The sequence below is a fragment of the Battus philenor genome, unplaced genomic scaffold (assembly GCF_028537555.1).
Source record: "Battus philenor isolate CCGP_79_NKW_IND1 unplaced genomic scaffold, ilBatPhil1.0.hap1 SCAF_10, whole genome shotgun sequence".
Taxonomy (NCBI): Eukaryota; Metazoa; Arthropoda; class Insecta; order Lepidoptera; family Papilionidae; genus Battus; species Battus philenor.
In genome coordinates, this window is record NW_027181662.1 from 12,218,197 (window position 1) to 12,234,511 (window position 16,315).

The 16,315-nt window shown below is 33.1% G+C and overlaps 1 protein-coding gene across 2 annotated transcripts; it reads left to right on the forward strand.

The window, feature by feature from the left end:
- Nucleotides 1-1,517: 1,517 nt before the first annotated feature.
- LOC137924452 (scolexin B-like) lies at nt 1,518-14,243 on the forward strand. Of its 2 annotated transcripts, XM_068767842.1 has the most exons (7): nt 1,518-1,661; nt 2,981-3,100; nt 3,889-4,075; nt 10,164-10,317; nt 11,898-12,050; nt 12,431-12,568; nt 13,126-14,243. In XM_068767842.1, the coding sequence occupies exons 1-7, from the start codon at nt 1,556-1,558 to the stop codon at nt 13,282-13,284; spliced, it is 1,017 nt and encodes a 338-aa protein (XP_068623943.1). In that variant the 5' UTR covers nt 1,518-1,555; the 3' UTR covers nt 13,285-14,243. The 2 variants fall into 2 exon arrangements, with proteins under 2 accessions (XP_068623943.1, XP_068623951.1); XM_068767850.1 differs by lacking the exon at nt 2,981-3,100 and having other exon boundaries at nt 1,520-1,661; nt 13,126-14,240.
- Nucleotides 14,244-16,315: the final 2,072 nt, after the last annotated feature.

The following is a 16,315-nucleotide window of genomic DNA, read 5'->3' on the forward strand; positions in this document are numbered from 1 at the left end:
GTGTTGATAAAAGAAATAAAAATCCAAGTTCAAACTGTGCTATGATATACAAAAAGGGCGTAGCGAAGATTGAGAGGCGAGGTGTGAATGGAATGTAAATAAATGGTAAGAGAATGAAAAAAAATGAAGAGTGGAAGAAGGAAGATAATAGAGATTGTGAAGAACGATCGAGGAGAGTGATAAGAAAAGCCAAACCGAATAAAATTGTATAAATAGAAAGTGTAGATCCTTAATATGAGTATGGGTACAAGAGGCCCCGAAAATGAAGGTCAATTAAATAAAACCCTAAGTTAGCATCGGCAGCACTTTATTTTAAAAAAAACTATGCATACGCTACACAACTGGAGTTTTATTATTCAGTCTTAAATTTATGTGAATATAAACAACATATTAGTATCTAAAAACAAGCATATTGCACCGGAGCTCATAAAAATGTTTACTTACCGTTCCTCATCATCACCATTTCGGTCGCAAGACCTCCGTTAATAGATATAGGCCTCTTCTAGAGATTTCCAATAGGACCGGATGGAAGCTGCCCACATGAAGCGTCTTCTGACATCCGTAACAAGGTATTTACTTGCTATTAGTAACTATGGTTAAACCCGAAAAGAAACCAATATATTTGATGTAATTACTAAATGTACTTACCTAACCAATATTTCCACATTAAAATGATTACTTAATTTTTTTACGTCTTCAAGACTGGGTTAATACAATTCCAAAGCATACTGATAAGTTCATAACATTTTGGTAATACCCTATATTGTTTTCTATAAAATTATATACGCGACCTCTCGAGTTGGTTTTTTGAATTCTGTTTTCTTTTTTTCTAACCACAATTTAATCATTAAAACGTAATTTGTTTCTGAAATCATATGAGTAAAATTTAGAGATTCCAACAACAATTATATTAAAATGACAGTTTCCAAATTCAAAAATAATATTTTGTCTATTTTTTAAAAAAACAGTATTTATGCCTAGAGACGCTAAACACGGTTTTATTGTGCAATTATTAGATGACGAAATAAACAATTAATTTACTATACACACTCTCCAAATAGTAAGGGTTCATTATTATCACCATTTCAATCTCAGATATCCCATTGCTGGACATACATGTCCCCATAGATTTCAAATAACTTCCATTGGAAGAGGCCTACATAGAGGGTTTTCCACTTACTTAAGTAGGATTAAAGCGGAAGCACCTTAACACATAGGCAAATGAGAAGACAATATTTAGAAATAAAAAAAACAATCATTTTCTTAAGACCGAACATGGTTTTTTTTTGACCTGGCACAAAGCTGCCCAAGTGACTTTTGCAAATTCCGCCTTTGACCTAACCTTTAAGTGATCTTTAACTTAAAACTTCTTTTAAGGTAGTGAAGTTCAAGAGCTTCCAATCTCAATCAATTTCTCCGGATTGGGAGGCCGCCGAGACAGATTGGCCGATCATATCGTTTGAACACTAAGTGCTGAACGCGTTACCGCAAAGTTTTCCTCGCGAGCCGGCAGATAAATAGTCGCGCAGCGGCGGGCGCGGGCGACTGCGGCGCGATGGCCCGCCCGGTGAGGTTGCTTGTGTTTGCCGCGCTCTGCGCCGTCGCATCCGCGCGCCCAGACAACCACCTCGGTTCCAACCCCGTGCAGAAGCTCGAATACCGTGAGTACTACAACCACTTCCACCACTTCTTGGTAACACCTTCACAAGTCCACATCATGACGCCATTCGACCAAATACCAATCCCATTATTTACAAATTGTCTGCATGTGTCACACTTCTAATCTTCTGATATCTTCGCAATCAACTCATAATAAATAATTATTATTCACAAAGACATATTCCATTCTGTTGTCTGTTTTTAGTCGATTCTTGTATTTCGTAGTTATTATTAATAAATTTCTTTACCTATATCAATCAAATTTTTAAGGTAGAAGAATTTTATTTGAACCGCTCCCTAAGAAGTTAGTAAACAAATCACGTCGTAAATACATTTGACTATACTCTTTGTTTATGACTATTTATTTACGGTGAACACACAGTACAGTGCTCTTGCAGAAAATACTAACATTATCATCGCTAAAAAATAGCCAGAATTTTTACGGTTTTCATTCAAAAAAGAACTTTTGCATCGCGAATTTATAAAAAAACCAACATGTAAAAACGTACGTGTGTCGGCAGCGGCGTTCTGACATTTATTTTTTACCGCGAACGTATTGTGACCAAACTTGTTTTGAGCAGTTACACATAACACGCGAGACGTAGACGTTACCTTGCCATGAGCCAAGATGTTGGTCATTTCGATAATGTTATTTGCATACACAAAATATACTTAGTATAAATCAAGATTACCTAAAGCTTTTCTAGGCATGTCGAGCAGTATTATCTACGGACAGAACTGAGGAGACCGCGACCTTTTATCAAACTGACCTCGAATCGCGTGTAAACATACAGAGAACTGTTATTATTACGTATAAAACTTGTACTTATCAAATTAAAAATAAAACCCCAGTTCACAATATACACTCGCTACAGATTATTTATAGCAATTTCATCGCTACCTCCGAAATGATAACAAATTCACATCTTACGCGAAATCAATCGCCCATCGCGATCATCGGCAAAGGATCATTGTTTCAAAAGTGCTCCCTTTATTACTGTACTTGATAACAACCACTCTCATACGCAATCGTTTACGTAAATTGAACCAATAATTATGAGAGAAAAATACCTGCGTCGGAGATAAGAGGCCATTATTCCAATGCACACTGCAATTAGACATCTAATTGATGTGTCATTTGCGACTAATTAGCGCATTTGTTTATTACAACGATGAGGACAATTTGACGACATAAACAACATTTATGGGCTTGCCAATATGCAAATTGATCGAAAGGAATATCCCATGAAATTCCCCAGGATTGCCTAATTACAAAGGGAAAGACGTAAATATATGCGGTTATATTTATCTCTGTTCCCAGAGTACGAATTGACCCAATACACAAATCAACCAACTCAGCATAGGTGGTGGATACCTTCAATGCGCAACATTATTAAAAATAGTTTTTTTACTGATCTTCGGATACATATTTTACTCGATGGTAAGTACCCTAAATACTCGCTTTCAACGCCACGGTGATAAAGAGATTAACTGGGTTATCTTTTATACAAAGCGAGTGATTTTGTAGAATTATTTTTGCACTAACACGTAACGCGTTTGTAATAAAAATTTCAGAACTCATTTAGGAATGAGTTACTATTAGTAGTAACACAATCGTTTTGCTCAATCCAAACTAAAGCGATCAAACACTTTAATTCATGTTTTTTAAACTAATATATGTTATGAAACACGTGCATATTAAAATTAATTTAAGTGCAGTTTCTCATAGTGTAATCATACGAACGTACTTAACATTAATGTAAGGTAATGAAGGTATTTGTGTACATCCGTACTCCGTAAAGAAACAAACAGTCGAATTTACCGCTGTGTCGCTTTTTCACTTTTAAATTACAAGATGAATAATACTTCTTTTTGATTAATACTTCATTATAATACTGCCTGCCGGACATGATGCTCCAGATTTTAACTATTCTAAGAATTTAACACCATAGTATCTTTGTGGTGTAGAACGATATGAAAATGTGCCATTGTACCCATCAAAATAAATCATAAAAAAGACTATCACCAATAACAAGTTATTAGTTAGTATTTATTTAAAAAGCCTGTTAATCTTTCGGACAATTGTGATTTTTAGGATTATTTATACATATACAACCAAAATGGCTATCTAAAAATTTAAAACTATTAGGCCATATGAGAAACTCCAATATTTTCTTTATAAATATCTCACATACAACTTTTTAGTTTAGCGTTATTTTTTTATTACAGAGGGAACCCATAATTTCCTAGACCGAAATAACAAAGAAGTAACCATAAGGGAATACGACCCGACAGACACAGTAGCAGCGCGGGACGAACGGCCAGTCAACGAACGGTATCCTCACGCTGTGCTATTCGGAGGCACCTGCGGAGGCTCCATCATCAGCCCCAAATGGATACTCAGCGCTGCCCATTGGTACGTTTATTATTAATAATATATATTTTTAATATTAATATAATATTTATTATTATTTACCTGTTTGAGACAGAAACCCCTCTTGGATAGAGTTAACGGACCATAATTCGAAAAAATATTGAACACACGACCGCACTATTGCTATTCTTATTACTACGAGTGGCTCATTCCCATCAATAACCTTGTTATAAGAAGTCCACTTCTAGACATAGGCCTCCCCCATAGATTACTATTGGTGTCTTCTTTAATTTAACATATTTTTGAGGAGAAAATCGTTATCTTTTATTTCGAGCTTCATTGGTAAGATCGCAATCTGTCAAAGAGCCTCGGAGAGGGCTATGCTCGGAATTTTAATAGGAGATCAATTCAGCAACGAGGAGATCCATTGTCGAGCGAAACCGTCATAGCCTAGCGGATTGCTAAGTTCAAGTGACATTGGGTAAGCCACATAGCGTGCAGAATAGATGATCGCTGAGGCCTTCTTGTTCCGGAGTGGAGACCGCGGCAGCGCTGAGTAGAACGTCCGCCCAAAAGATCATCTTGTTGAGTTCGTCAATAATTGCTGGTTGCAGAACGCTTCCCACCGGTTTCAGTAGAAATCTATAGTAGAAACCTATCTCCAACAATAGATGTTCTTTACATAAAATGATGATTTTGGTAAAGGACAAATATATAAATAAGGCTCAAAATGTATAAATTGGTTTTGGTCATATCATTCATATACTTTTTAAGACAAAAAACATTAACACAAAATTATTATAAATCTTTCATAAGTAAATTGAATAAGAATTAAAATCACTGAAACCAGTCATTTCATGTCAAAATAATATTTCCATGATATAGGCATTAACGTCAGCCAAAGATATATGCCAACATCCTTCTATCTATTTATAATTACCGGTAAAAAGTTTTATTTTATTTTAATACGCAACGTCTATTGTTTAGTTACAGTAGGTGATGAATAAAATATAAGGATAGAATCGCTTTGTACGCACATTTGTACAGTCATTACAATTTATAATTTACATTTACAAATATTCGTCATCGACGCAAGAAAAATCCCACGACATTGAAAACATTGAATACTTTTCTTTGTTACATACGACCGTATTAATGTTACCCTGAATATATAAATACGTTAAAGTGTAAACACAACAGTATTCACAAAAATGAATTCGTAACTTTTTCTGGTTTTCTTTTCATAAAGCAGACAAACATATTATTATTAATCGCTTTTTCTTTAGTTGTTAATTGGTGCACATTTTACACATACATCTATTTAAAAAGGCGCCGATCGTATTAATGAATTAAAAAAATAATACAAGTAAATTATCAAGAGATATTAAAAACGATTTCATTGTGTGTTAAATGACGAAATAAATATTTTATCTTATTTTATATTTACTTGTTTTCCTTAGTATGAAGTCGTGGTATGGCTGTTTCTAAGAAATTGTCTCGACATATGGAACTGCTTTCAGTATTTTGCTTACGTTATTATAATACTATGTATTTCGTTCTACCCATGTACGATAAAGAGTATTAATAATGATAAGTAATCAAAAAGTAATCTTGATTAATATGAAGTTGAACAAGTCAATGTGTTTACAAATACGTGTCTTACACGATTAAAATTTCTATTATTTTCTAGTTGTCTCCATGTTTCTCAATCCTTAGCCATAATTGAGTATCATTATTGCCAGTGCTTTTAACGTCATAGCCAATTAAATCATTATGTAATAACTGTATTAACTTGCAAAATCTAGTCATTGTGTGCGTTTTACGAGACCTAAGAAAACAAGCATTCTCATTTATGTCTCACAAATACGAATTTTACTCGATTCCTTTTTTTAAGAAAAGTACTTCGATTTTTATCGAAAAACATTTCCGTAGGTTATCACTTCTACAATATTGTTAATTTTTTATCTATTTTACCTTATCAATACTTTTGTGTACGTTAAATTTACACTAGACTATTTAATGATTTGAAAAAAAAATTGTGTAAGTTTAAGAATTATTAGTAAAAAGGTTAGTATTTTCATAGATTCTATGATTTTGAGTCAACGTTTCTTGTATCCTTATGTGACGTTCAAAAACATTTATTCTAATTTTAAGCTTCATTTATAAATATTGATTATATTAATACCTAACTAAATTTATTTATATATTTATACTCTTTACACATTGTGTAACGACGGAGTCAATCCTGTATAGACAAAATCTAACATTTAACTCAAGGTAGAAAGATAAAAAATAAGCAGGTGTGTAAATGTCATAGAAAAATAGTTTTATTACGTAATACTACTATATACATGGTAAATACCATACTAGATTTTATCGCCTTTCAATTTTTTTTTAATTTAATTTAAAAAAAGATGATGATGTGGCAATAACAGTTCACGAAAACGTATATATCACTATTATGTTATATATATGATAAGTCCGGAGAACCCGAAGGTCAACAGAAATAAAAACGACTAAAAACCCAAGTTAAAGATCATGTTGAAATTGCGACCAAACATGTATATGTATATATTCTGGCCAATTGGATAGACCAAATAAATATGGCCGTGTCTAGTTTTTTTTTTCTGTTAATTAATAACATGTATTATCCTCTTGATATAACCTTTAGACAACAGAAATTTAAGCGAACGTTTCATTTACGCTCTGTTTTGCACTTTTTATTATCAATATATAAAATTAAGTTAATGTATATAATGCGTAACATTCCATTGCTGCTGCTGTATTAAATAATAGAGTGCATTTCGTAGAACTAGGCTGCAATGGATATAAAAATGACTCTTCAGAGTAAGAATGATCTGTACTAAATGTGTGGAGTAAGAAGGCAAGTAAGAGGGTACAATGTGGTGCAAAAGCTTATTATAGTCCAATTTATGTATATTATATATGTGTATAGAGTTTTTAACACGGACTGTATTTGAAAAAGATCATTGCGAAAAAAATAATTTCCGACACGCAATACAACTGCCGTATACTAAATGTACATGTAGAGATACAGTAAAATGGAGTCAATGATGTTCAGCATTATACATATATATGTTTAAATATTTATTAACAAGTATTAGTAATCGACATACATCACATGGACACTTATACAGTAAAAAATAGACCGTATTCTCGGCTACTTCCGACCTGTCATCGATCGTTGCTTCGAATTGTGAAATTAAATAAATGTTATTTTTTTTAAATTTTGAAACGTGTAATTCTTATATTATTGAACGCGTGTTTGAAGTAAGTAGGTCTTGATATCAATTCGTTTCTTTGTATTATATTTACATCTCAAGGACCGCCTTCGCCGACACAGATTCGTTATTCATAAGAAACCCGGTTTATACGTCGACGCATAACGCTGCGGGTTTTCCTTGTTGTTAGTGTATGTCTCGCTATTTGTTTATTAATTACATATGACCAAGGAAATAATATACGTATTAATATTACTTCGGCGTAATGTGCCTACCCATTTTATGTTATTGTTGTGATGAATATTAACTTTAATATCCTACTATATCATTTTATTTACATTGGATCACGATTTATATTGGTTTTTGCCGTTGGGGCCTAAAGATTCTCGGGAGGTAACTACGAGGAGGTTAACTCGGCGCGGGAAGACCCCCTACTTGGTAGATCAACGACACTGTCAAAGTCACTGAATGCGGGCATCGCGTGACATCGTGCCGATCTTTGAGGGAGGCATATGTCTTGCAGTGGGCGTCTATCGGCTAAAACGATGACAATGATGGTAGCTTCATAGCCACAACTATTAGAAATTTAACTAAAACTATCATCATTTTTGATTGCCTTTAATCCACAGAAATATGGTACACCATCTTCGCGAAACCGTATATATCTTCTTCACAGTGGCTTGATTGCACAACTGAATTTATTCCATTCGAAAACCATAACGTTTCTTTGCGTTATATGCTAAGTATCATTAAAAAACATAGTAATCAGAAGAAAATTAACTAACATGTCATCGGAGTCTAACTTTCTTTTTTTTTAATATTTTATCAATATCCATACATTATTATATCAACTTAATTGGTGAAAATGATATATAGTAACATCATATGAATCGGAAGAATGAGTTTTAAACATATACACATACAAACATACTTTTACACATTTTTGTATGTCGTCGTCTCAGCCCGTAGACGTCTGTAAGGTGTAGGCCGTACCCAAAAATTTTTGAGGAGGAACATACCATAATCCCCTAGCTTGGGAGGCGGATTGGCTATCCAGTACTATACCAGTGTGATATTATGATACGCAGAGGATGTTGCTGCCCATACTTTAGAAACTTTTTGTGAGTAGTGGCAATCCTATATAAATAATACACAAAGTGTAAATTATATAAGATAGTTTACCCGGAATCGAACCCGCGACCTACGATCGCAAGTCTCAGTCCTCTACCGCTCGGCTACCACTTCTCAAACATATAGTTATATAACAAAGATAAATTTGATTTCGTACACTAAAAAACATTACTAACATCAAAGTTTTTGGGTTCTGAGAAGTACCCGTATCCAAAACATTTTTTAAATCCGATGACGAGTTTTAATTAGCAAATGGCACGCTAAATGCAAATTACCTCTACCCGCGACACGACCGTTGCTACCCGTATCGAACAATACGACATACTTACATAGATAACTTATGATCTTATATGTTAAGCGCCTTTAAATTCGAAAAGTTAGCTTTTTCATATATAATAACAATATTAAGTCCACAGTTATTTTTTAATCTTTTTGTATGTAATATGCATCACGATACAATAACAAGTCGCCGGTGTCGTATTTTTTTAAATACAGTTTCTCTTGTAAATCCGCAGTGCAGGCATATTCCATTATGTATCACATATATCACACAGGTCGGGATAAGCCTGACTTACTTACTTGATTCGTCATAAATTCAAAGCTATTTAATGGAATGTGACCAGATCTGAGTCCACAGTTACTAGATCCGTTACGTAAAAAGCTGAAAAAGCATTTAAACTGGAGGCTGTGAAACTGTTAAAAAAGAGTGTATGCGTGACGTATAAAAATTATATTAAAGATTTTAAAAAGTGAAGTACATGGACTATAATTACGATATACACACGCAACAATATTTCAAATATCGCTAAAGTTACAGATCCGTGACGGTAGTTTTAATTTATTATGGTAATAGAATTGTGCGTTCAACCGTGAAACGTAACCCGAAAATGTACAAAGAGAACTTACAAATAATAAGCATTGTGTACATAGGTTACTAGTACAGATACTCCCACGTCTACCGAATGCTTTGTCGTCCATTAACCGCGTTACATCAGTGAAATGCCTTACTGTGCTGTATACATTATACATTATAATAAATGAAATATATTATACATTATAAGAAATATAAGGTATCATAATTGAACAATGTAATCTATATAAGGCCACCTATATCCTGACTCATCACAACTTCTCTGTAACCATAAGTTTAACACACTATAAATTTAATGCTAACAATTTTTAATTTTTTTTTTAAATTTTGCCCGCAAAAGCAATTGAGGGAGCATTAATTAAAAAACACATATTTACAAATCACACTTATAGCATTTCGCCATAATATTATTTTTGGCATATTATGTATTACCAAGAACGGATTTTATAACATTACACCTACAAAATACAGTACGGGCCACGCGAAGGTTGTGAGGGACAGCAATTATATATATAAGATTTTTACCTATGCACCGACACCTCACGATAACTCTGGAATCTTAGTTTGGAAACTTAAAATTTGGTAAGAATATTTCAGTCGCCGCGTTGAGGTCAGCTAGGAACGGAATTTCCAAATGCTGCAAGGGGAGTTGATGGGGTATTCTTTAAGTTTGCTAAGCGGGCCACAAACGGAGAGGCTGTTTTTTATATATCTCTTTCCGTTTAATACCTACTCTATGAACTTGAATAATGTAAGCGAATTTAAATTTTGGATATTTACATACGATGTTTGTAACAGGATCAGACGAAATTTCCTCCTATGAAGACCATAAAGCCTTATTCACTATTACGACATTTAATTATTATTATCTTCATTGTATTTCCAGCACACTCTTTACTGGAGGTAAATACGTCCTCGCTGGTACAAATAACTCTGAAGACGGCAGCGGCGTGACGCGCCGGGTCAAGCGGCTGTACGTGCACCCTCGCTTCAGCGTCGGACCCTATTGGCTTAATGCGAAGCGCTACGACATTAAACAAGTAAGAATCTTACGCTTCTACATAATCTGATTTCAAATAATCAATTTCTCTTGTTTTATATTAAACAGATAAACTATAGACGCATAAAAATACCAAGTTATTACAATAGTTTTGTCAAATTATTTCGCTTTAAGAACACACAATTTTCTATGATACATAGTCAATTCTTAAATACTGTCACAAGTGTTATTATATATATTTTTCCAGAATAGGTATCAACATAAGATTATTATGTCATAATTTATTCAAAATGTCCGCCTCTATATTTGGCACATTCCCTTAGTCTGTGCAACCACTCATAGGTCTTTGCAAGCAAGCATCATTCATCATTCATGTCTATTTCGGTTACTGCTTTTTTTCAAGCATGACGTCGAATTCTCCAGATTTTTATGAGGTCTAACACAAGTTTTTGTCTCCAAAAACCAACCAAATAGTGTAGTCCAAAGGATCAACATCTAGATTTACCAAGAGCCAATCTTGTGAATGTCAATGTCTGATGGTGTATTTTAAAGCTCGTATCAAACCTGGGTAATCTTACCCTTGTGTGCCGGTGCAAAGTTCTACTGCGACGTTTTTTTACTATGGTCCCCGTTATCGGAGGCCTTTCGTTTCCCTATCTGAGTTTTAGAACAGGAATATATTTTATAATGATTTTTTAACAAACTTTCCTATTTTCATCCTATCTCTCTCTCATCCTTCACAATTTTTCTTTTTCTTCCATCTTTCTCAGTAATATACTTACTGGCTCCATAACACGACACCCTTAACTAAAGCAACTGATTCTTATCTGATAACGGGTGATCTCCACGTTGAATTCTGAAAATTATGTTGAGAGCAGAATGAATACTATCCGCTATGTTATTTTGGCGATTGAATGATTCTTTGATATCAAAAATTTTGATCGTACGCATTACTTTTTCTGTAAGCCCCCAGTAATAGATCCTCATTAAGTACTTTTACGTCTTATTTGATTTAATAACTGCTAATGCTCTAATGCTTGTACCTTCATTGTACCTCTTAATAGTGCGATAAATAAATATTTGCATGATGTTTAAATTTTTGATCAAGGAAAAAATATAGTCATATAGTCCTCTTTAAACGTATACTTCATCGTAGAAAATCTTAAAATATCCTGATTTTAGCGCCACAATGTCAAAACATTGAAAAGCGAATGCGTAAAAAGAAAAAAGAATTTTTTTGTTAGTGAATTATCACTAACAAAAAAATTCTTTTAAATATTAATTTAAGAATCGACTACGTTTACTGAAGTATACGCTAAAAATAAACAGTAATAATCAGAGTGATCTCTTTACTTATCGATTTGTTGTTTAAATCATTTCAACTATTATTAGTAGAATCATTACTAAAATTTAAAAAAGAATTGCTGCCATACGTAGTATAAAGGCTTAACGACATCTATACAGCGGTAACGGAGTTGTTTGGGACCTCTTTGCACTTCGACCAATATTGTTACATGTTCAGTGGATACAAATTTAGTAAGATATATTTCTCTACCCGAGATACTTTTGGGCTTTAAAGTTAAATTACTTCTGAAAATTAATAATTTCAATATTATACAGGTAGGCGCAAGGTTTGACTTCCTCTTGGCAGAATTAGAAGAACCTCTGCCAATAGATGGCGTTAAAATCGCGGTGGCAAAACTTAACGATGTCTCAAGACTCACGCCCGGATTAAATGTTGGATATGCAGGCTACGGCGCTGAAAATCATGGGGTAAGTAAAAATGCTTTTTTTATCTGATATACTGAGCAATTGACATTCGTAGATTCCGCGGAAACGAGCAATCCGCAGAGGGCCCTTGGCCCCCAGGAGCTTCACCTCGAACCTAGATACTATACCTTTAACGGATTTAGAGATAATTAAGCACTTAGATCACTTAGGCGGACGCTACATGAAGTGAATAGGTTTAAGAGCTGCAAACGAGGAGGCGTCGGTTTAGACCGTCACTCGTCACACGGGTATCGTTTAGCATTTTGATGCTGACTCATTCGTATCTCGACTTTGTTGGTTGTCATTACTTTTATTTTTTTATACTCTAAAATCTTCATTACTTGCCTCATATAAGGCAATGCTAAAAACATGAAACGTTTTAGGAAACCATGCGACACCAGATGCACGGCATGGATCTATACTTATTACCTGATGAAGAATGCAGCAAATTAGAGGAATACGATTCTCAAGACATGATCTGTATAACAGGACGTCCACCCAAGTACGACTCTGCTTGCAATGTAAGTAATATGTTTTATTTAACAACAGTTTATATTACTTGTTACCATTTAACGGTCCAATCAAATCAACAGTCCAATAATCCCATGATAATATATGAGAACAAAAGGTACAAAAAAATAATTATCACAAACACTAAGGGATATTTACACGAATATAAATATTTACTACATTTTATTTAAGTCTTCACTGTCTGAACTTCATCGAAGGCATTTAAGCCATGTAATGCCATTTGAAATGCGAAATTTACTGTATACGTTTACAAAGCCTGTAAAATTTAGACTTCTTGACGTCTATGGGCATTATATGTTTGTTTCCAGTTTATTTTAATGTTTTATTGAACATGTAGTTTTATATTCTTTAAAAAATGACATTTGATTGAAAATTGACATAGCTGAGTTCCTTTTGCCTGTTCTTGTCAAGTCTGAAGCATTTATCATTTGAACAGGTGGTTGTTTAAACTTAACGTTAATATAATCATTGCATGCTCAATAATTTTCTTTTTTCAATTTGAATCTGAAAAGTAATTACTGAGAAATGTAAAATGACTTTATTACAGGGCGACAGTGGCAGCGGTGTAGTTGACGAGAGAGGAGTGTTGGTCGGAATAGCTTCATGGGTTGAAAATGACGCGATAGAATGCCGCAGGGGAGCCAAAGTCTACTGCTCCAAAGTGTCTGCTGCGCGGGATTGGATTCAGAAGATTGCCGGCATTTAGATTTTTAACATTCATCAAGGCTAAGAAATAAACATGCAAGGACGCATATATTTTTTTGGTATTTTGTAAGTACACCTACTTACTTTTAATAAGTAGCTTACGATAAATAAAACAACATTATCTCCTTTTCTGTTTTGGTTTTTTAATTACAATAATTTGTATTTTAAAATATTTGATTATTTGAACTTTTAGCGAAAAGATTTATCTCAGGTCAATTTTGACTAATTTTCGAATTCAAAATTACAACATAAATACAATTTCATCGACAAAAAAGACCCATCTCGATGATTTAATGCTTTAAATGCAATGTGTAAATATTTAAGAATATAAAAATGTGAACCCTAAGTTACATAGCAATCAATGCATAATAGCAAAGAAAATATTTTTAATAACATATTAATGTAATGGCCTAGAAATCGTTAATATTGTTAATGGAAATAATGGTAAATTCATAACTATTTGTAAGTTATAACGTAAGTCAAAAGTATATAGAAATTTAATGGCCATTTTAAGTATATACAATAAAAATAATCTTTGAATATTATTTTAAATAATAATAAAGATGAAAGGCGATCAGGAAATGTTCCAATAATGTGACAAAATCAATTTAATGGCTCTATCAAAACTCATGTCAAAAAAAAATGTTTCAAGAATATTCTCGACAAAGTTGTTGACTTTAAATTATTCCATTCCAAAAACCAAAAAAGAATTTCTGAAACAAAATTAATAGGACGAGACGTTTCAAGTCTAAACAAAGTTAATAATGCTAGTCAATTTCGATTCTCCTGTACTTGTTCTTTGTTATTAACTGACGTTTAATTAAGTTATAGATAAACATGTATATATCGGTCAAGTTTGAGTAAAATGTAAATCTAAAATTGTTTCCATACCAACTGGTTTGTTGTTAAAATAATACAAATGTATGCATTGTTAAATCCAATTAATGTTTTTATACAACAATTATTTAATAAAATAATTTGAACCAATTTGTATTTTCTTTTCTAATTAATATTTTATTAGAGATCATCCGAAAAAACATCAAATATGAAATCCGTTAGCTACCTTTTACAAAATATAATCAACAATAACTATCTGAAAGTTTTTATAAGTTCCTGCAAGCGTAGTTCAGGACGTTTACCTATGAGGTGGACAGACAACCTTGTTAAAAAACGTTGGAAGACGCTGGACGCAGGCCGCTTTTAATCGGTCCCAATGGTAGTAGATATTTTTGTAACAGAAATAATATTAATTGATGTAGTAACTTTTTAATAAGAAATAATCAAGAAATCATCATTTATGATTACTTTTAATACAAATATTGGTAGTAATACACACCTCTTATTCCATGAAACATAACTATTATGATAAAATAAAATGTTTCAGCTTGTGGAGATAAGATAGTGAAAATTGATTACTGAACTGTTTACCCGTTGACATTTACATCATCAATGCTTTCAGTGTAGCAGAGTGCTAAAACTCACGAAGCATTTAGTTTAGCGTGAAGGTGTCTCCAGAAATCCCGGCTGGAGACACATATCACACACACTGGAGGTATACATACGCTCAATTTTTCTGGCCACTATCACCATAACGTATGACGGCCTTTTTATATCTTTCCACATAATGTAAATGGGAATATTCGAAGACTGAGATGTCACTGCTTAGATCACAAAGATGGACTAATTCAGACGTGAGGACCACGGAGAGGGAACTTCCGAGTTGGAAACCGGTTTACAGCCCCGATCGGAACAAGACCCATCTCAATCCGATTCGTTGTTATTATCATCATCGTATTAGCCGACAGACGCCCACTACGATTTTCCAACAAACACAAACAATTTTCCTCTATTGATTGCTATTACCTCAAAAAATTGCTGATAAACATCGCGCATTCCATCAAGCGCAGCCGTAGACCATTTAATGCGTTAATGACACAATTTTTCCCATTAAACGTTAGTTGCTAGACTGATTTGCATGTACTCTTATGCAAAACCACATCAATTCGGCCTGGTAAAGAATTGTAATATTTTTTCGGAGTAAAGTAGTAACATTTAACCTGGTTATAACTTTTGGACTAAAGCTAATGTAATCGTGACATTGAATGGGACCTATTTACAATTTAACTACGCTGTGGTTTAATCCAGAAATTTACATATTGTACATAGAGTAAAAATGTTTGTATTCAACAAAGTATCGATTAGCAATGACACTGTAGAAAACTGAAATATTTTTATTAATCATTTTATTAATTATAACAATAGTAAAAATATTCTAACTGGTCGCACATGATGTGTAAGAAATGCTTTCTATCACCACTGGATACACCTACAAAAGAGTGTGAATGACAAATAACCACGTCGATTTGTTATTTATTTATTCAATAATGTAGCATCATTTTGTATTTAGTTTTAACTACACCTAGACCTATTTTTATTTTAATTATAATTCTGATGATAATTTGGGTAATAATATGAATCACAATTGTATTAAAAATATAGGAAACTTCCTGAAATAAAAAATAATACAAAAATCGCAACCACCAACAACAGACAGCGACATTTTTATTTACAACTAGCTACTCAGACATACTTCGTTCTGTAGAGTTTTTAGCCTGTTGCATTGTTATATGAAAATTAAATAAAGCGTATTCAAGATTGATCAATTTATTTCATACTTTTATAGATTAATATTAAACAATGGTAACATAGCGACCAATGATAAAAAAACAATGGTTATAAACACAACAAGTATTTCATTTATTACATCGCAGACATGCATACTATACCTTGTTTTGGATTTTTTATCTCTACATAAGAACCTACGTCATTTCATGACAAAAACTTGAAAACCAAAGCTTTTCTTTATAATTGCAATTCTATTATGTTTAGTAAATAACGAACGTTTAATTACATATATTATATTGGGCAAACTTTACTTTCTTAATTATTTTGCCAACTTTCTTTGGTGATATCAATAGCAATTTTTTTTAAGAAAAGATATTTAAAGTTTTAAAAATATATATATTTAATGT

Bases quoted from the DNA above. Each gene is read 5' to 3' on its own strand.
- LOC137924452 (XM_068767842.1), top strand. From the start codon at position 1,556: ATGGCCCGCCCGGTGAGGTTGCTTGTGTTTGCCGCGCTCTGCGCCGTC. The intron at 1,662-2,980 runs GTGAGTACTACA...CTCTGTTCCCAG, and splicing joins CGTGCAGAAGCTCGAATACC to AGTACGAATTGACCCAATAC. The intron at 10,318-11,897 runs GTAAGAATCTTA...AATATTATACAG, and splicing joins AGCGCTACGACATTAAACAA to GTAGGCGCAAGGTTTGACTT.